The 21,001-nt window shown below is 44.8% G+C and overlaps 2 protein-coding genes across 3 annotated transcripts in view; one reads left to right on the top strand and one right to left on the bottom strand.

Annotated features, from left to right (window-relative positions):
• MTOR (mechanistic target of rapamycin kinase) overlaps window positions 1–16,070 on the bottom strand; it is a 67,047-nt gene extending 50,977 nt beyond the window's left edge. The window contains exons 1-23 of the mRNA XM_074161773.1: window positions 15,951–16,070; window positions 15,462–15,570; window positions 13,935–14,167; window positions 13,365–13,565; window positions 12,474–12,608; window positions 11,656–11,931; window positions 11,234–11,342; window positions 10,184–10,370; window positions 9,866–9,994; window positions 8,808–9,052; window positions 8,412–8,627; window positions 7,805–8,010; window positions 7,139–7,261; window positions 6,704–6,793; window positions 6,517–6,609; window positions 5,865–5,999; window positions 5,377–5,506; window positions 4,901–5,151; window positions 2,534–2,620; window positions 1,774–1,941; window positions 1,423–1,535; window positions 854–1,016; window positions 508–600 (exon numbers count right to left, since the gene is read on the bottom strand). Coding sequence (XP_074017874.1) covers window positions 508–600; window positions 854–1,016; window positions 1,423–1,535; window positions 1,774–1,941; window positions 2,534–2,620; window positions 4,901–5,151; window positions 5,377–5,506; window positions 5,865–5,999; window positions 6,517–6,609; window positions 6,704–6,793; window positions 7,139–7,261; window positions 7,805–8,010; window positions 8,412–8,627; window positions 8,808–9,052; window positions 9,866–9,994; window positions 10,184–10,370; window positions 11,234–11,342; window positions 11,656–11,931; window positions 12,474–12,608; window positions 13,365–13,565; window positions 13,935–14,167; window positions 15,462–15,570; window positions 15,951–16,070 — 3,612 coding nt within the window. The remainder of the gene's footprint in view (window positions 1–507; window positions 601–853; window positions 1,017–1,422; window positions 1,536–1,773; window positions 1,942–2,533; window positions 2,621–4,900; window positions 5,152–5,376; window positions 5,507–5,864; window positions 6,000–6,516; window positions 6,610–6,703; window positions 6,794–7,138; window positions 7,262–7,804; window positions 8,011–8,411; window positions 8,628–8,807; window positions 9,053–9,865; window positions 9,995–10,183; window positions 10,371–11,233; window positions 11,343–11,655; window positions 11,932–12,473; window positions 12,609–13,364; window positions 13,566–13,934; window positions 14,168–15,461; window positions 15,571–15,950) is intronic.
• Window positions 12,692–20,141, top strand: UBIAD1 (UbiA prenyltransferase domain containing 1). 2 transcript variants are annotated; one of them, XM_074161775.1, is made up of 3 exons: window positions 12,692–12,699; window positions 18,267–18,808; window positions 19,654–20,141. In XM_074161775.1, exons 2-3 carry the CDS (start codon window positions 18,286–18,288, stop codon window positions 20,139–20,141), a joined length of 1,011 nt encoding a protein of 336 aa, XP_074017876.1. In that variant the 5' UTR covers window positions 12,692–12,699; window positions 18,267–18,285. The 2 variants fall into 2 exon arrangements, with proteins under 2 accessions (XP_074017876.1, XP_074017875.1); XM_074161774.1 differs by lacking the exon at window positions 12,692–12,699 and having other exon boundaries at window positions 18,286–18,808.
• The last annotated feature ends 860 nt before the right edge of the window (window positions 20,142–21,001 follow it).

Here is a 21,001-nt window from a genome sequence, read left to right as displayed (position 1 = left end):
TAAGAAATTTTACCTCCTAGTATTGAAAGCCAAAATAATACACCTTAAAACAAGCACTCTTCCCCATTTGAGTCACTAGTAAGCCGAGAACAGCAGTGCTGCTTGTTTCACACTAATCAAATTGCATAGCAGTTTCTGCTATGCATATTTAAAATGTGGCACATACTATGGAAAATACTGAGATAACAAGGTCTCCTTAAGTCCTGAAACTGCGGAAAAAATAGGGTAAATCCACATTTAAGAACAACTGAGAAAAAAGTAATGACACTGGCTACAAGTTTAAGTTCTTACCTAGAACTTGCAGTGATTTTTCTCTAGGAAATACTTGATACCAGTTGACAATAATTTTCTCAATGCAATCTCAAAATCTCCTTAACACACAAACACAGCAACAACCACTCTTCATTTTACAAGTAACTCAAAGGGAAGTTTCCAGCTACATCTGCTTCAACATGAAAACATCCCCAAAGTGCCCTTATGCAAACAACTATATACTTGTCAACTCACCTTTACAATTCTGCAGATAAGAACATCATAGCGTTGATGGTTAATTCTGTGTCGCACCAGAACTTTGTTCACCATTGGGATGAAAATCTGGTACTGTCAGGGGAATGCACCAAAAGCTAGTTACTCACTCTCACCAAGAGCAGTAAAATTCCACCTTTGTTTCATTGATCTTATAAGAAACCAATTCTGAAAGTTTGATTTCAGTAACTCCAGATTCCAGAAACAAATAAGAAAAGAAAAATCTGGTTTTTTTTAAATTGAATGAGTGCAAATATTCAACTTTAAAGCCTTGATCTTTGGGACAGTCCCTTTTTCTATGAGTTTTCAAGCCTAAGAAGAATATTACCTTCTTTCCCAGCTGGAACACCAGAGAGGAGAGGGTGTCCATTGCGGTTGTTCGTAGCTCAGGGCTCTGATCGAGTGTTCGCACGATGGGATGAATAATCCGTGAAGCATAATCAGTGAAATCCAGGGACTCTGTCAAGCGGTCCACTGTTTCTAGAGCAGCTCTAGAGTCAGTGCAGAAAGAAGGGAGGACTTATCTCTCATGGTATAAGACAGGAGAAACGGATGTAAAAATACATAAGTGATTCACACTCGGTCCTCCAAGGCATCAACAGTAATAGGAAAAACACATCACCAGAACACTGTTAATGCAGCTAGTACTTGCAGGACAGCTTGCAAGTTGCACTGACTAAAATACTGGCAGGTGAGAACCAGAAAGCAACAGACTATGCCCTAGAAAAGCTAGTAACAGTGCTGTGATGCCAAAAATACCCTTTCATAATGATTTAATACAGAGAAAACTCATGTAAGGAACCAAGCAGTATTTCATTCTAGATGTGGCTAGGGCAGCCACTGCAGAACTTGGATATCACAACCAAAAAAAGAGACTGCAAAGCCACCAACACTTACTTGCGAGCCACCACTGGGACATCTGGGGCATCAAATAGCTTTACAATTGGAGGTAGTAACAAATGAAGGTAGTCATCCAAGTTAGCTCCAAAGAGCTGGATCGCATTCAATAGCTGGAGGGGAAAACGACCCAATGTGACTCAAAGTCATGAAAGAGACTCGTTTAAAATAAGTCAGTATCCAGTGAAAAGTTGCTTCAATCCTGCATTTTAAACAAAAGTACTGTCTGCATCGTTTCACACCAAGCCACTGCTGAATTGCACCTACCCCACTTGCCTGCAACACACAAGTGGCAGAAGCCCTGCCTCAATAATACCCAAATCAAGCCAGCTGTGGTAGAGTCCCACTCACCTTGACAGAGACAATGCGACCCTGACTGTTGTCATGCATGAAGACCCGTAACATGTGAGGAATGAGCTGAGGCAGATAAAGTTTGAATTCGCCTCCTAGAGCTACCACAATTTGCTCGATAAGTAGGATAATTGTGCTCTGTATGGAGTTGTTCATGACCCAGAAGTCCTAGAGAAGAAAAAACATGGGAAAAAATTAAACAGTTCTTCAGCTGAGCTGTACCAATTACAATAAAAGCAAACTGTAGGGGGCAGTCTCTAGATAAATTCAAGATTGCAGGGAAGAACTATACTCCCCTTACAGACTAATATAAATTGGCAGTTTTGGTCTGTTTTTAAAACACTCTGTGCCTTCAGTATATTTATAGCTGTTGAAAAAACAACCTCTAGGCAACTGTTTTTTTGTAATCCTTCTAAGTGTTTGCAAACAGTAAGTGAAAATGAAGTGAAATACCACCTATCTATGAACTCCAAACACCTCTTGCTAAAACTATGTTTCTGAAAGTAGTAAGTGCACAAGATCCAAGTGCTCAAAAGAACTCGGGCACGAGCAGAATCTAAGAGCTGCTACTATTGCAGTTACTAGTAATAACGTATATTGTTGTTTCAAATATATGTTATTTCAAAATACAATTGTTACTTCAAATATATGGAATTCTGCACTTCGTATCAGTTTATGAAGTAATTTATACGATTGATGATGACAGAAACACTATCCACCTTCTCTGACAGCAAAATTCTGGCTTCAAGACTGTACTCACTCTCATCAGGGTGACAATTTCATCCATGTAGGGTCGAATATGACTTCTGACAAAGGACACCAACATCCCTAGCTGCTGGAACAGGAACTGGAAGGAAGAAATGCATAGTGATCAATGTAGCTTATTCAAATATCAACACAGTACTGACCAGATGGCATTTCACAGGCCAATTGCAAGCTCATTTACCAAACAAACAGCATGCATAGCTCCTATACGCTCAAAATCTGAGGCTAAATTCTTGGCAGCTTCAGCTCAGCGATTTGGGGAGTGTGTGTGTGTGGTGTGTGAGGGGATGTTTTTGGGGGTTTTTTTGCTTGTTTTTTCCCCCCCACCTCAACTTGCATCAAAAATTTTATGAGCTCAAAGCCTCAGACAGTCAAAACACACAAATGAAGGTTTAGGTATTTAAGAAACGTGTAGACGTGGCTCTTCAGGGCATGCTCTAGTGCCCGGGATTGTTGGTTTGTGGTGGGGTGTTGTGTGTGGGGTTTAGTTGATGGATGCTGCTTGCTTTTTTTTTTTTTTGGGGGGGGTGTTGTTGTTTGTTTGGTTTTGTGTTGTGTTTTTTTGTTTGTTTGTGTGTTTTTGTGGGTTTTTTTGTTTTTTTTTTGTTTTTTTTTTTGTTTTTTTTTTAATGTGGTTGGACTCGATGATCTCAAAGGTCCCTTCCAACCACTAAGATTCTGTGATTCTGTGATTCTGTGATTCTGTAATGTGTCAGCAATTATAGTGTCAGAACAGACTTGTGAGCACAAATACCTCAACTACAGAGTTTTGTAATTTAGGTTTGAAGAATGCTGCCAAAAATGTAGCCCCTAACCTTTTCCCTCTGCCTGTAAACCAAACTGGTACACTTTTTAAGATACTCTTTCTGTACTCTTTCCCATCCCCACCAAGATATATTGGTGAAAAGTTACTGGGGAAGAGAGTTTGGTCCTTGACAGAAATATCACACGTTTTTGGAAGTACCATAGAGGAATTTTAACTGAGACAATTTTATTTGTCATATAAACTATATAATATATAGACTATGACAGTTTTTCAATTCCTCTTGCTCCAATACAATCTTAGCACTCACACATGACAATGAATTTACTTTTAAGATTGGTAGGAAATAAAGTGGGTTAAATCACTTTGTCCACAAAATAAATGTATAGAGTCTTTTTTCCTCCAGGAAAATAGGAAAATGTAAGTTATCATATATAAAATTTGATTTCTTCATGCAGTATTTGAAGATTATAGTGACAAAATACAAAGTGGAGCTCAGAAAAAGAGGTAACAGATTTTTATGAAAACTAATAAGAAAGAACATCAGCTACTTTAGTGAAAGCAGTACAAGTACATTTACCAAAAATGAACCCTGAGCTCCTGCACTGTGCCTTTTTTTGGTGCCGTGAGAGGATGCTTACATAGAGGACAAGGACCTGCCTCCTTTAGGCTTTAGTGTCACGCGTACCCACCTCAGCTCTTCTCCCCAGTACACTTTCACCATCTTCTTTTACCTGAAAATTTTTAAACAGAGTGTGCACAACTGCATAGCTTTCAAGCAAGTTAGATCAGTCAGGTCTAGGAGTTCGGCCAACCCAGGCGTGTGAGATGTTTTCCTTCCAAGCTGAGTAGTAGTTCAGTCTGGGAGAAAACAGCGGTTCTATAGCAGGGTTGGGATTCTGCTAAGGGAGCACCCATCCCACCTCTAAAACACAGTACCAGTAACTAATCCAAACTGCCCTTCCCACCCCAGAGATTTCAGCCGCCTGAGGAAAAGGCTTGGCAAACAGGAGCCGTCTCTGGTTAGGTGAACCTTAAGCCCATTAATATCTTCACACAATTCTCGTTTCCTTCTAAAACTGTAACTTAAGTGGGAAGAGAAAGCACTGCTGTGGAATCACCACCCACACTGCTCTGAATGTTAGCAGACTGTAGCAAATTGAATTTTCCTTCTCACAGATGAGCCAGAGTACATGGTTGCATCAGAAATTTAAAGAATCTACCTCTATTATTTAACAATACTGTTTGCAACAGTACATTAGTGCAGAGATCACTGAAAGCTCTGGAAGCTGCACAGGCTGTTTTCCTGAACAAGACCAGCTTGATTAAAAAAAACAGAATAAAATATTGGCCTTCTAAGGATTATGCTCAGAAGCAGCTGTTTCAATAAGAAGCAGAAAAAAACATTTCCATTGAATATTCTACCAAATGCTCACAGGAGAGAAGAAGCAGAGCTGAACCTCACTTCTGCAGCATGCTTGGCAGCAACACATAGCACAGCAATGCCCAAAGCCAGTCGCATTCTCTTTTAAAAAATGGATCCTTATTTTAAGGCAGTGGAACGGGAAAGGAAGGAGGAGTGGTCCCTGGTACACTCACCTCTCGGATGGCACCATCACAAACCCGTATTACATTAAGGAACGTTGGCATGACCTGGGGCAGGAACTGCACACACTTCAGCCCAAGAGATTTGAAAATAAAGGTGATGGCCTGAACTACCATAGTGTGGTGTTGGGACAAGGATTGGTCTCGGAAAATTCTCATCAGTGCCACCATAGAGACAGCTGGATAGAACTCATCCAAAGGGAGGTTTCCCATGTTCACCAACATCTCACTGGTACTGTAGTCCGCTAGGAGAGAGAAGGCAGGGTCACAAGCTACATATTAAATGGTCTTGAAGCACCCTCTTATTAGGTGCATTCAGGAGCACCCAAGTATTAGATGAAAATATGTACACTAATAATTTGTTAAGAAGAGGAGACAAACCGGTAACAACAAAACAAAAAACAACAAAAATATCATGACCTGTTTGTAGATTATAAAGCTATTCACTTGAAAGAAATTCAGATGCTTACAAGAATCCTGGCTGGATTTGGACTCTGAGAGGCTGACAGCTGAAGCATCTCGTGACTGATCAATCATGCCAATGTTGACTTTGTGTTTGTAAGGGTCCAAAGCACCCAGCAACCCTAACACACGAATAGCCTGATAAGACAAAGAAAAAGAAAATTCATCAGAACTTCATCACCGAGGCAAAAGTCAATACAGGAATCCACATGCTTGGAAAGGTCCTGAGGCTTAAAGAGAAGATCTAGAACTAAAGTGACTGCCTGGAAAAAACATCAATGCTTTCCATTAAATGGCTGGAGGCCATTTCACTGGCTGAACACACTCACCCTTTTAATTCTGCTTACTGTATTTCTATCAGCCACAGCAATGATCTTTCCCCTCCCTCCCCGCCCCCCACTCCCCCCTCCCAAATCTATACAGACTCATTTATTTGACAGCTCTCTGTCCCCCCAAAACTTTTAGAACCGGTTGTGTGATAGGTTTATGTTCGTACCTCTCTACGGGTGCCCTGATTCTGCTCAGTCTTCAGGAAGTTCAGAAGCACCTCCAGCAAAGTTGGGTACTTCCTGTACGGTTCCACCACATAACCAGTGCTGGCCACAAGCTGTCCCAGTGTCCAAAGAGCCACCTGTAAAGATCAAGACCAGAGAAGATTAGTTTTGACCAGGGAATTTATTATGACTCCTGATCCATCAGTCATTCAACTTCTGCAAAGTTTTTTTTGAGCATTTTAGGATCACACTGCAAACCATAGTCCATGGTTTGAAATTCTCTTTAAAGAGCATTTTTTAATAAGCAATAGTAAAGTGATAATCAACAATTTATTAGACTCTGACTGCCATAATTGCCTTCACTCAGAGATACAATTCAAACAGGCATTGAATTCAGTAAGTCCAAGCCTTCCAATAAAAACTGTTTCCTTTTTTTTTTTTTCTTGATTCTTTTCCTTTCACAATTTTGTACTATATCACAACAGACAGGCACTGCAATCCCTGACCTGTGCCACAAATGTGACTGTACACTCCACAAGAGAGACTTGAGAGATTTAATGGTTCATTTTAGCAGCTATGATGGGACACACGGATATTTCGTTACAGCTTTGGTCACAGCAGATGGCAAGTTTAGTGTAATTGTCAAACACTTACTTGTCTTTTAGCCAGCAGGGAGGAGTCCTGTAGCATGTCCATAATTATAATGAAGAGCTCATCCACCCACTTCCTCATCTCCAGCCCACTGACCTATCGAAAGACAAAAATCCAAGTCCTTCATCTAGCATTGCCAAAAGCTTAACAGCTGACAAGCATGGCAAAGAGGTACCTGCAGTATCCTTACCTGTGCAAGCTCCCCTATGGTAGCTAGGACATTGTTAATCACCCCTGGATTTGGATCTGGATCAGGATCTTTCAGTTTCACGATTAGCGCCTGGTGGGTGACAGACGGATGTGTTTAGAAGGCTCCTTTCTGTATACACAGCACTCAAAATTATCTTTCCTTGTGTTTATACCGAAATTGATTCCATATGGGCTCATCTCACATCATGGTGAGCATTTCAAAAGTAAATAAAACTTTAATTTCACTAAGTTTATGCAAATCCAGAATCCAGTTAGGCTACAATGTCACACACATGCATTACTGTGGGTAACATCCACACCAATCTGATTTTTTCCTGCTATGATGAAGCAAATGAACTTCAGTTCCTGACAGTTACATATCCACGTGTGGTATCATCTCACTCCAAAGTCACCAGGAAACATACAGAGACTCTACCTTAAGAATAGGCTCCATATACGGACGAATGAGGCGTGGAGCATTAGAAACTAGGTGACCCAACATCCTGGCACTTTGCTCTTTAATCCTGCCAACACCACTGTGTTCCAGCTCTGTTAGAATCTGCAGAAAAGACAATGGAAGCATAAGAACAAGGAAAATAAAGGTAGGCAGAAATTCTTTGGATCTCCTCCTCTCCTGTCCAATGACAACAGAAAGAAAAAGCAGTCTCAGCACTTGTAAAGGGCGTTCTACACTTACACTCCATCCAGTCATTTATGTCTAAATGAAGCTAAAATTAATTAGCATAAAACTGAATAGATGGCTCCAAAGCCATCTACATTTATGAAGTGGTGCCATCCATTCACCTAAAAGAAGCACAGAACACTCTTCCTCAATACACTTGGAAACACTCCAGCATGATGAACGTGGGGTGATGACTGCCATCCTTTCCTTTCTGATAAATCCTTACAGCTTCAGTCCAAACATTTATCACCAAAAAGACTTCCTGAAACCTACTAAGCTGGGTAATAAGTATTTTCCAAAAGGGAGATTTTCCTCCACTCTCCCACATACTCACTACAGCTAGATAGCCCAGTTCTTTAACACCACCTTAATCTCAATAGCAAGTACTCTATTTTCACTGCAGGCATCCCTCCTCATTACCTGGATTAACATCTTGCGCAGGAAAGGCATGACAAAAGCAGGGTTCATGCTGCTCAGGCGACCCACAGTACAGATGGCCAGCTCTCGGATTTCAAACACTTGATCATTCAGGGCCACAAAAAGAGCTTGCAAATTTTCCGCCTGGGCAAGGTGAGCATCAAATCGCTCATCCAGAGAAGCCAAGACGCAGAAACGTATATCAGGGTCTGCAAGAACACTGCAAGTTACCATATTGCAACTGAAAGGTTGCAATCAAGTGAAAAAAAAAAAAAATCAAGTAGGAAGATTGAATAGGAGGGACCAATCCCTACCCACACAACAAATTTGAAGGCCACAACACAGAACAGCAAAAGAAGTCTCAGGCCTCTACCTAGTTCAAAGGATTACCGAGGCACAGTTTGAGCATTTTGCACTAGCGTTCTATTAATACCTCAAAAATCAACATCTGGGAAGAGAAATTGGGAGACCTTTTTAATTTATAAAGAATAACAGCTTAGGTTAGTGGCAAATGCATTCAAATTCTGCCACAACCTTCACAATATCACCTGCTCACATGCTAACATTAACATGTGGTAGGAGAACCCTTTTCTCGGAACCCCACACTGACCTGGGTCAGTTATTCCAACCACAAGCAGTTTGCTGAGAACATCAGCCACAACCTGCACTGCCGTCTGACTGACCACATGGGCATGACCACTGATCAAGTGGATAGAAGGTGTGAGCAAGCGAGAGCACGTGCGGGCTGCTTCCATCCGGATCTCCTTGTGTTCGCTGTTCAGAAAGTGGTCTGCACAGTGCCGAACAAACTGAGTCAGAGAATGCCCTAGAAAGAAGAAGATGGAGAGTTTAAACACAGGTTTACACCTCAATTACTGGTCTTAACTAGGGAAGAGGAGTTTAAAGACAGTGGTCTCAGGGTTTTTCTCCTATGTGTACTCTACTCCAATGCAGCAGTGTTTATATCCCATACCCCTCGCCCCCCCGCTTCCTTATTTCATCTTACCTTCAAACTCAAAGCTACCCAAAGTTCGGAGGGCAAGGGTGATGCTACCCACATCGCTGGCCTCTGGGATGTTGGTGAGGCTCGGGGAGGCAAGCTGGTGGGCAAGGCCCTTCGGCATGCCTGGATGTCGCAGAGGCTTGTGCATTAGAACAAGGGAGAGCATTTTCAGCAGCCCATCCTGGATATCCTTCTTTAGCTGAGGGATCTGGCGACTCAAGTCGTACAGCACCGCTGTTAGAGCAGGGCTAAGGGCAAGAAGCAGGCAGAGAGTCATCAGAACAGAAACAGCTTCACCTTTTTGGTTATGACTTTGTCCATCAGAAGATAACTGTGGGCATTCACACATCACAGCAACACCGTCCAGCAGAGCACAGGGATCCTTATGTGAACTCAGCCACACGAGAGGACCTTCTTGTATGAACTTGGTGAGGAAACTGCCGGGACTGCAGCACACATTGCTGCATTAGGCACTATTGCTAGAATACTGTTACAAATCTAAGTGATTCCTTATACTTGTGCTTTTTAGACACAAAATGAACTAAATTCTCTTCCAGATGGCAACATTAATCTAAACAGCTTGTGCTACCTGGATACTTTTCTCTGTACTCCCCCATACTAACAGCTTCATGAGCTAGGAAATTTCCGATAGGAACTGTCAGGTGAAAGAAGCTGGAGCAAATATTCAGCGCTTCAATTCTCCTTCCCTACCAAACTGATACAGCAGAAATCTGCTGCCCTTCAGAGGCTTTCTAAATTTCTGCATGCTGTTGCCAGATGTGCTTGAGTAGTGGAAAGTAAAGGAGATGATTGGTTTTGAATTCACTAGTTGTTCTACAAAGCGATTTCTTCACACAGAGATCAATGCTCTTAAGTAACTCAACAGCCACATTAACACTTAAAACGTATTCTTCTGAAACAGCTATACTGATCTTCTGAAAGATCATTTAAAAGCAATAATCTTCCTTCTCAATCTGAAGACTTTCAAGGTCTCATTCTGTATGGACAACAATGCCATCCAGTGGCTAACAGAAAAATACGCTCCCATGCCATGTACGTACCTCAGGCCCACAGCCAGCATAGGTTCCAAAAGCTCTTTGATGTCCTGCTGGATACTGGGTCCCATGGCTCGTGCCAACATACTAATGCAGGTGAAGACTGTGGCATCAACCTGCACAGACTTCTGCCTCCTGGAAAGGGACCACATAAAAGTTCATTAAGAGGAGCCGCTATTTTTCAAACATCTTTCCTCCTCTCACCTCTGTGTTATCAGTCTTACAGAAATACCTCTGATTTAATACAATAATTTGATCCCATATCACAAAAATTATACAAAGAACAAGTGTTTCAGTTTCTTCCTCTAACCCTCACATACTTACTTGTGGGCAAAGTCCTTTGGTGGCAGAGCTGCTTTTATGATTTCAAGGACTTTTGGCAGGTAGGCTTGAAACTCAGACCTCACGGCCACAGAAAGCAAACCCAAGGCCTGGAAGGCTGCTGTTCGCTCCTTCTCCTTCTTCACACAGCTGAGAACATGATTCATGGTGTCTGGAAGATACTGATCAGCTGCCCAAAAGAGAGAGCAACACAGATATTGGAACTCATTTAGGTTTATACAGTTACATCAACATTTGCAACTAAACCTTTACAAGTATAAAACTAGGGAACAGAGCCATAGCAAATTTGCTGACATGAGCAGCGGCAAACACATGTCACCATAGAATAAAATTTTCAAAACCCAGGCGGCTTTCTTTTAACAACAACAAAAAAAATCACCAAAATAAAAGAGCTATGAGGAAAAAAGACATTGCAACAGGTTCTACGCACAAAAAAGATCCAAGCACCTTGTTTTTATAGTGATCGATTGGAAATTTGGAATAACAACATGAAGTTGCTCCAACACACTTAGAGCAGCTTGGTGACTTGACTCCAACTCTGACACTCTCCTAAGCTTGCTTGATAAATCAATTTAACTGCTTTACAACCAGCAGGTATTTCCCATTTTTACTTGATATTTCCCCCGGCACTTGCAACAGGGAAAAAGGGCAACAAATCTGCTGATAATATTTGGGATACATTGAGTAGGAGCAAGAGAGCAGAGTTCAACCCTAAGTCTGACATACTGAGGAAAAAAAAAAAAACAAAACAACAAAAAGGAGGTTCTATCTCCTATGATCACAGAATTCAGAAATTAGTTTTCAATCCATTTTCCCCATGAGAGCAACACTTTGGCATCAGATATCAAGTCACACTTCTTCAGAAAAAAAAAAAAAAAAGACTGTCCTCCCACAAAGGAATTCACTCATCTTACAAGCACCACATTTGTACTGCTGCATTGCCTGCACAAGCTCATCTGGACCAAAGAGAGTTGGATAACTTCCAGCACAATTTCAGCAACACTTCTAACATCCAACCGTCTGCCTTGTCACCTGTGAACGCTGAAGGACGGAAAGCCGCCAGCCGTGGTAGCAGATTGAGAACTGTCATCTGGATCAAAGAATTTTTGCTGGTTCTGCACTTGAGAACCCACTGGCACACCTGAAAGGAGACAGATTTGGCTTTGAAGGATGGCCATTGGCAGTAACACACAAATGTTTACTACCTGGATGCTTTAAGGCATTCTACTGACATTTGGCTTCAGAGTTCATCAGAAAGACAGATAATTAAGACTGCTTCCAAAGAAAGTAAATCACTTGCTCCAAGAGAGACGGTGAAAAAGCCAGGATACTAATGAGTTTTGATGCCTCATTCAATACTAGGCAGTATTGCCTCCTAAGTAAGGACACAGAGGACAATTGCTCTACAAGAACTGGTGTTGTAAACTTTGGTAGACAATTTGAAGACCACTTACTTGATCAAACTTCTCTTCCATTAGATCCCTGCAGCATCGACTTTCTACCAATGTAGACTTTGCTGGGACAGGGGAGGTTGCGAAACCCATGATTCCTTGGTGGGCACTGTATCCCAGAAGACCAGCCAAAGCATTTGACTGAGAGGGCTGAAGAGACTGGAAGCTAGTGAAGGGAGTGATGTGGCGAGGTTTGGTACTGAAGCCCATCAGGTCTTTGCAGTACTTGTCATGCACAAGCTGCTGCTGAGTGATCTCTTCCATCTCCTCTCTAAGGCGCTGGACAAAGTAGAAAAACACGTGTTCATTTGTTTTGTGTTTTTTTTTTTTCAAAGTAGTATCTGTATAACAGATTCCCAACATAAATCTCCTGAGCAGCATCCTGTATAATTGATATCCAAGTGGCTGTAAAACATCAACTAAGCAAAATCCAGCAAAACATACAACAGAGAGTCCTCAGTCTATATAAAAATGTTTTTCATTGTAATTAATCCAGTCAATAGCACCAGAGCTCAATATCTACTCAGCCCAAACTTGTCGTTGTTATTTCTCTGACACACTTCAATTTGTGATAATCGGTGCTCTGACTCCATGTTCAGATGACTTTTCAGCCCAACAACCCCATTTCAAACACAATGGAGTATTTCCAAACATTGATTATCATAGAATGGTTAGAGTTGGCAGGGACCTTAAAGATCATCGAATTCCAACCCCTCTGCCATGGGCAGGGACACCTCCCACTAGACCAAGTTGCTCAATGTGTAGCAACTCGTCAATCTGGCAACCAAAACCCATAGTCCTCATCTCGTTCATTTGCTCACCTCTCCCTCCATACTGCTTATCCTCACTAGCTCATTGAGGATCAGTAAGGCACCATGGATTCGGTCATCACGGTTCATTCCTTTCTCTTTGGCCAAAGTCTCATCAAAGCCCTTCTCAGCCTCTTCATATGTGTGCTTGGGGGAAAAGAAAAAAAAAAACCTCAGTGATCATGGAGAAACAAAGCCTGTGGAAATAAAGTAGTACTGCCAGACAAGTGTTACTGATGTCCTGTAATTTTCCAAGAGTAGCTATAAACCTCAACTGAGTAATGACAGAATTATAACACCACAAAATTCAGATTCACTCAGAAGCTGTGGACTGCTGCAGAGCATTTTCAGCTGCACTAATCAACCAGCCAGTCAACCATGCCATGATATAAACTTCATCAACATCTGCATCACATAGTTGACTATGAGGAATCCAAGTTCACAACATTTGACTGCACTGTTCAAACCATATTTGATATTATGAAGCTTGAGTTTATGTGACAATAGCAGCCAAGTTAAGGTTCAGACAAAAGAATCCTTTTTCACTCATGTTTTATCTACACTAATAAAACTATCTGCTAATAAGAGATGACAATAGATAGCTGATTGCATGGCTGTAAAACTAGGTCAGGCTCAAAAGCTGAAAACGAGCTGCAGAGCAGGCAATGGATTCTTGATGGAGTTAAGTGTCTTTCGTACTTTTACAGTGCGCTAAAGGAACTACACATTTTGTAAGCCATTATATTTTCAATCCTTTCAAGGGGAGGCAGTTTTCTACTGACAATCAGACATACTGACAGAAGTGAAACAGTTTGTTAGCTTAGACAGCTCTTCTAAAAATTGGCACTTGATCATTTGCATTGCGTTATGAGGAGCTGCTTCAAAACAAAGTTATTTTCTTACTCTGTACCACTGGGGCTTCTGCATCTCTTTTGGCTCCCGTTGAGTGGTGAGGATAAGGCAGGCTCTTAAGGCAGAAACAGCTCCTTCTCGGATGGCCTGTTTGGGATCCCACACAGCCACAAATATATTGTCAAAAAATGGCTGCACTTGTTGGAAGAAGAAGGTAGGCACGCTGATTGCCAGCTCACGCAGGACAAGAACCTGGAGGTGGGGGCAGAGAAACAGTAACAATTTGTGAGAATGAGCACCCATAAACAAACCTCGTAATTTCTAGACCGTAGTACTGTTTATTTAGACTGTCAATGTCTGTGAGCCTGAGCTGTTCCCAGCTCCATAGTTTTACAGTTCCCAGCACAATGGTGTCTCAATCTTTAGTCACTGGGCTAAGGTAGAAGCAATGAAGTGGCACTATATTTGCCACGAGAGCATCAGATTCTCAGACATGGACTGGCAGGCATTTTGATCCTGACCCGAGCTTTTCTGCAGCTTTCTGTGCACATCTCCTACCACTGTTAACTAATCCTAACCGTCCCATTCCAAGACGGGTGAAGACAAATAAAAGATACTTACAGCAGCATGTCTTCGACCTTCATTCCTGTCAGCTCCCAGCCATTCCAGAGCTCGTTTCACCTCAAACTCCACATACTCAGCTGTAAAGGTGTCACCAGCCATCGCAAGCCGCCCAATAGCCTTGGAAGCCATCTCCATTACAACAGGGTCATTGGATGGCAAGAGGTTCCTCAAGTAGTTGGCAAACCTGCCAATACGGGTGGCATTACCTCCTTCAACACCAATAAGGCTTGCTGTAGAGAAAGAAAGTAATGCTGTAGGTTATCCTTAAGAGTCAGGGTGGCAGACAGTAGGTAATCCCTGGATGAGAGTTAGTATTCCCTATACATTCCTTAAAGATTCTCATTAGGTCCTCCTAATCTGCAAATCCACAGAAAGAAAAATAAAATAATCAAGCAATAGGAAAGGGCCACCATTCTTTCGAGCCTGAACTTGTTAAGCGGGCAGGAAAACCTATCCAGTAGCTTCATAGATTTTCCCCATTTTTAGTTTAAAAAGAGAGAAAAAAAACCATCCACCCTGGGATCACAGACCCATTCCCAATAGAAAGGCATCCATCCACATGCAACTACTACCACTGGTCTGCCTCGGTAGAGAAGTCAAAGACTGAATGGACCAAGGAAATTGCTCTCCCCCTCAGCCCTAGAGGTGGTCTCTCCTGGCCAGGGCGGAGGCCCCTAGGCAGGTGGCAGAAGCTTTCACTGCCAGTGCCTGGGTTGTACCTGCTCTATAGATAAAGAGGCCATCAGTGTCCAGGGTTGTCAAGCCGGCACCTTTCAACCGCACTAAATTCACAGAAACAATTTTAAAGTGATACTGTCAGCTGAAAATCAGATGTTGTCAACAAAGACTTCTCTAGCTAAGGGACTTCCGCCGTCTTCAGACATGTTGGGATGGAATGATTATGTCTGTGAGTCTAAACCATAAGAACCTCCTGTTTCATTATTAAAAAAGTAACTGGTACAGTACAGGCTACTTGCTTAGAAAGCAAAGTATTTATGCAAGCTGATTTCCCAACAAGTTAAGATGCAGGCAGCTCTGCCACGTCACAGTGAAAGCACAACCAGCTGATCAAAATCAAAGCAGAAGCTATGTGAGCCCCTCACAGGGATGGGAGCTGCTGTTATTGAACTAGGTAAATTTAAGTAACAAGAATCAATCTCCTCAGAAAGAAGAGAGTTGAGCAAATGAGCCCACCCTGATCCATACAAATGGACAGTACAAACTGTTTTCAGCTGAGCTCAAAACAGAATTTTCACATGCTCAGCACTCACATTTGATGCTCGACTCCGAGAAGAGCTCAGGGCCCATTAAGCACCAGGTTTTCAGCTACTCTCAGCGTTCAGCAGCTCCCATGCTGACACTTCCAGACAGATTTTCAGAGCCCAGCAACTAGCACGCACCCAGCGTACTGAGCAGTCAGATATAAGGCCCTGATTATAAAAGCTGATTCCTTTTGAAAATCTGTCCCTAAAGGTAGATGCATGAAGGGAGAACTCACCAGAGGCATTAAGCACTTTCACTCACCTATAGCCAGAATGCCACCCTTCCTTTCATTTGCATCAGAGCTAGAGACCAGCTCAAATATGTGATGGTTCAGCTGATCATAAAACCTGGTAGATTCTTCCTGACTCATCTGTAAAAGAAAAAAGTTCAAATCAGCTTTTAGCATTCTTTCCTTCCTTCCTGCCCCCAACATCACCATAAAGACAATGCTTCCTAGATCACTTAAACAGAAAGAAATTAAACCAACCACACACTACAAACATAAAACAGTATCTCTTCTTTATGCCCTAGACATGTCAAGTTTATTTATTCTGGTACTTGACCACCCATCTGTGTCACCAACCCACTCACTCTTCCTAGAAGCTGGGACAAAGGTAAGCTCACTGTTATGCCCCATCTCCTCTCCAATATGGCTTCCATATTCCCAAAATCTCCACGCCCAAAGTACCCAGCCAGTGCCCTAGACTCATAAGATAAACAAGGATAAATCATCTCATTTGCAGCACTCACTTCGCGGAGCTCCATGGTGACATAATGCTGCAAGTCCTTGGCAGCTTTCGCCCTTGTCTCTTCACTGCGACTCTTCAAGCCATTAGCAAATTGTTGGAGAATGGAGACAGTGCCCGACATGATGGCGGTATGTTGGGGCTCGGGGGCATCAAGTCCTGTAAATTCTTCAGAGAGACAACTTTTTTTTACTGCTTTCAGCTATTGAAATCACTGAGCTTCTTTCTTAATGCTGCCCCTGCTGCCTGTTTCCAAAACACACACCCCGTTGCATGCAAGAATACTGTGCCAGAAAAGCATAAAATTACGATTAACAGCTATATTCCTTACAACCCTGTGATAAAAGTGTATTGCCACATAATATCTTGACCCCCCACCTATTTGGTCTTTCGTTCCTCAAATACCAAAATACGCTCCAGTAGGTCAGGTGCCCGACCCCCCAGTGATCTAATTCTAATCAAGGGTCATGCAATAGCTGAAAAATAGCAGGGTTAGATAAGGGTTTACAATTACCCTTTAATAATTAGGCACAATCATCCCCCTGATTATATCATTATCATATTTGACTTCTCCTTGAATGATTTCACCCAAGTTTCTCCACAGAAATTCTAGTGTTACACCGACCCAAGGCAGACTCAGCGCTCAGGGCCTGGCAAGTGTTACATTCTCCAGCAGATATTTAGAGATGGGAAGTCTACTTATAGCAACACCAATCATTGCAACAGGATGTTTGTTATCATAACATGCAGCCAGACTTTCTCATGAGTCTTTCTTTATGTGGAAAATATTTTAGAGGCTTGACGCCCCCCCATTTTTGGATTGCATAAGCCCAAACCGAGCATTTGACAGAAGGGCCCACAGCGACCCAAGGCACCAAAACTTCATCTCCTTCTTCCCCAAATATCCCCCGCGCCATCACAAAGATCCACTGAGGATATAGGCTGAGGAGGCTTCCGGGCTTCCCTACGGCTGGGAGCCAGGAGAAGCTCCCAGAGACGAAGCCTGTGGCCGCGGCCCCATCACCGCCGGCCGGGGAGCCCCTGCGCGGGGGTTCCCTCACAGCCGCCCTCACAGAGGGACGCGACAGCCGGCGGGCAGGAGCCGGCAGGCCCGAGCCCGCAGGGGATCCCGCCGCTCCACAGGCCGGGAGTGAGAGAGGGGTGAGGCCGGGCAGGGCGGGCACCGCCGCCGGGGCGGGCGCGGGGCCTCCAGTGGTAAGGCCGCGGGGGCGGGGGGGGGGGGGGGCTCGAGAGGCCGGTGCGGGCGGGGAGACGCGGCGGCGCGGGGCCGAGGCGCCCGCGGGGAGCACCGGTGCCGCTGACAGGGCACCAGCCCGGCGGGCGCTGAGGCAGGAGCGGGCGGGAAGGGCCGTGACGGGAGATGAGGGGAAGGGGAAGGCGATGCTGAGGGGAGGCTCCCGAGCCGCACTCACCGCCTCCGCCCCGGCCGCCGCCGGCTCCCCCGCTCCGGGCCCCGCGCCCTCCCCTCCCCCGCGCCTGCCGGGCCGGCGAGCAGCCGCTGGCCAATCGCCTCCCAGAAGGGCTTTGATAGGCACCGCCTCTGACCAGTAGATAAAGGGAAAGAGGGAAGGAGAGCTCGCAGCTCCACCCCCTTCTCCCAAGGAACCGCAAGGGGAGCCTGTCGCCTTCCGGCCAATCATCAAGGCAGGTGGGAAGCGAGTGGCAGGACAGCCAACCAATAAAAAATCTGGACGCACTCGATTGGTGAAAAGTCGGCGCTAGGCCCACCTTCCGGACGCCGGCCGGCTTCCGCCCTCCTGCAACGCCAGTGCGCTGCGTGCGCATGCGCATAGGGAGCAGCGTGGTGCCGCGCCGCGCCCGGTGTGCGTCGCTGAAATGCGTCCGGCTGCCCGCGGCGGGACCAAGGGCAGATGGGGCGGCGTCTGTGGCGGTGGTGATGTGCGCTTCGGAGTGACCCCTAGCAGCCGCGCCTGACGACGCGGGCTGTTCGGTGCTTACACCGGTAGCTGAGAAGCGCTGGCATGTCGCTGGGGCCCTCCGCGGAACCCCCTGCGCGGGGTCGCGGGGGCGGGGGGAGGAGCGGGGCGCGAGCGGCCGTTGGGCGCAGGCGCGTGGCGGGCGGGCGATTGGGGCGCGCGGGGCGCTGGCGGTTGGGGCGCGCGCGCGAGGCGGGGCGGGCGCCCGGCGGGCGGGTAAGGCTGGCGCGCGCCTCCCCCTCAGGCGCAGCCATGGCGGCGGCGGCGGCGCCCCCCTCCTCAACCCCTCATCCTCGCTGGGCCCCGCGGCGGCGGCCAGGCTAACGCGCGGCCCTTCCCCTTCTAGGTGCTGCTGCTGTGAGACGGGGCGGCGGGGAGAGTATGGGGCCGGCAGACCTGGTGCAAAAGATCAGCATTAACGCCGAGAGCCCCCGGGGGAGCGAGAGGAACGACGCCGGCGCCGCGCTGGCGGGCGCGGAGAGGGTCCCCCCCGGCACCTGGAGGCAGAAGTGCGCGGCCTATGTGCTGGCGCTCAGACCTTGGAGTTTCAGTGCCTCCCTCACCCCCGTGGCCCTCGGCAGCGCTCTGGCGTACCGGGCTGAGGGAGCCTTAGACCCAAGGCTGTTGGTGGGAAGCGCCGTTACCGTCCTGGCTGTGCACGGAGCCGGCAACTTGGTGAACACCTACTACGACTTCTCCAAAGGCATCGATCACAAGAAGAGCGATGACAGGACTTTGGTGGACCAGATTTTGGAGCCACAGGACGTAGTCCGGTTTGGAGTCTTCCTTTATACTGTGGGCTGTATTTGTGCAGCTGGGCTCTATGCTGTCTCAACGCTCAAGCTGGAGCACCTGGCCCTGATATACTTTGGAGGACTTTCCAGCTCCTTCCTGTATACTGGAGGTAAGTGCTGTATTCCATTTAGTGTGAATCTGAATGTGAACGTGACAGAATTAGCTGACTTAGCAAGGGTTTCTAGAAGATGCAAGTGATCTACCTAGTTAATCTTCATAAAACATTTGGTGGTATTTCCCGGAGTACTGGTACATAAACTTGTATTCTTTGCTATTGATTGTTGTGGGAAGGTGTGGGAAGAGTTACACTAAGTTCTTCAGTTGGAAAGTGGTGTTGAGACATTGTTATTTGCATATATGGCTTTAGATTCTTATCAAAACTGTTGCTGAAACTTATTGTGATGTGTGTTTTGTATTTGGCAGTATAGCTCACTGCATATATTCTTTTCCACCAGTGGCATCTTTTACTTTCTTTTGGAATGTTTTGTTATTATTCTCTAGATAGAGTTTCATTGTGAATGTAGAATAGTTTGTGTGTGTTCTTAGTAACAGTAGGATATTTTTATTTTCTTCCCATTGTCAAACTTTCAAGCAGTTATGTTAGTTTCCTTAGGAGAACCTTGTCAGTTTTGTGTTTTGTTCTGAGCATTCTATATATTTCTTCAAGATCAGGTTCTAGTATGCATGATCACACTAAAGAGTACTTTATTTCTATAGATTTCTGCAGAAATAGGTACTTCTGGATGTGAAAAGGGGTATTAGAACCTGACCCTTAGTTTCTGTTACATTGTTTGACTGGAGAAATTGGAAAAAAGAGAAAATGTGCTTCTCGGACATAGCTACATGTACGTTGGTCGTTTTCTGTGGGAAGGGCTGATCTGTTTTATTATCCATTCTCTTCTGTCATTTGAGTTGTTTGATGATGCTTCATTTTATTCTTGTGTCTTGCCACAGGAATTGGATTTAAATATGTTGCACTTGGAGACGTGGTGATCCTGATCACCTTTGGGCCCCTGGCTGTCATGTTTGCCCATGCTGTGCAGGTTGGTTATCTGTCTGTCTCACCACTGCTCTACGCTATCCCACTAGCCCTCAGTACTGAGGCCATCCTGCACAGCAACAACACACGAGACATGGAGTCTGACCGGCAGGCGGGTATTGTCACCTTGGCTATCCTCATCGGCCCTGCGTTCTCCTATATTCTCTACACCGTGCTGCTCTTCTTGCCCTACCTGATTTTCTGTGTGCTGGCCACACGCTATACCATCAGCATGGCGTTGCCGCTACTCACCATCCCGATGGCATTTTCACTGGAGAGGCAGTTTCGGAGCCAGAGCTTCAACAAAATTCCTCAGCGGACAGCCAAACTCAATCTCCTCTTGGGGCTTTTCTATGTTTTTGGTATTACGCTAGCACCAGCCGGTGCTCTGCCCAAACTGTAACAGGAGCTGTACAGTCAGGCCTCACAACTCAGTATTAATGCCGATTAACAGGGGATGATGTGAGTAGATGACCCATTGTGGACGGCGGAAAGAATGGAGAGACCGTCTGGAACTGTTGATTGTGAATTTTATAATTTCTGGTTTTGGTTAGTTTGTACAACAAACTTTAAGACAGTGATTTGTCGGTTCTTTGGAAGGGGTGAACTATACAGCTTTGCTTCAGGGGAGCAAGGCGATGTGAGGAGAAGGAAACGTCAACGCAAGGAAAGTAAGATTGAGCCTCAAATACAAACTCTCTGTTCCCTTCACAAGCACAGTGGTTGCTCTTATGACTCCTTACTTACCATGGTCAAGGAGTCCCATGGCTCCTGCATGGTAAACAGAAAACACTGCCAAATGTTTAGCTTCACAAAGATGTAGGTGCTATTACTTCACTCCCTTGTGAGCGTAGTTCATCTTCATCTGTTGTATGTTTTAAACTTTGTTGGGTATTTTTTTTTCCTAGCCAAATATTGAGCTTTTATTTCCAGGCCCCCTGAAATGCACTCGATACTAATTCATTAACTGTTGCTTCTGCTTGGTCCTTAGAGTCTAGAAATTTCAAAGTTATGTATCTCTGTGGGATGTTGGTGCTAAATTGGAGCATGAATAGCCCACTGCACAAACTTTAGGCCAAAACCAGTAAATTTATATTCTGCTACGAAAGCTGAAGCTGTAAATGCAAATCGGGCAACTGAAAAGCCTTCAGTGCATAGAAAAATAAGTGGTTTCCATCTTTGCATTTGCTTAGAATGTGCTCTCTGAAATTACAGTCTTGGAGTTAAGGGGAGGAGCCAACAGACAGAGGGACAGATTTCTCT

Source organism: Numenius arquata, chromosome 20, assembly GCF_964106895.1.
Source record: "Numenius arquata chromosome 20, bNumArq3.hap1.1, whole genome shotgun sequence".
NCBI lineage: Eukaryota > Metazoa > Chordata > Aves > Charadriiformes > Scolopacidae > Numenius > Numenius arquata.
This window is presented reverse-complemented; position numbering and strand designations above follow the sequence as displayed.

What these genes read in the sequence shown, in the direction of transcription:
- UBIAD1 (XM_074161775.1), top strand. Translation starts at nt 18,286, where the DNA reads ATGGGGCCGGCAGACCTGGTGCAAAAGATCAGCATTAACGCCGAGAGC. An exon ending in CTCCTTCCTGTATACTGGAG is followed by an intron (nt 18,809 to 19,653) that starts GTAAGTGCTGTA and finishes GTCTTGCCACAG; the next exon opens with GAATTGGATTTAAATATGTT.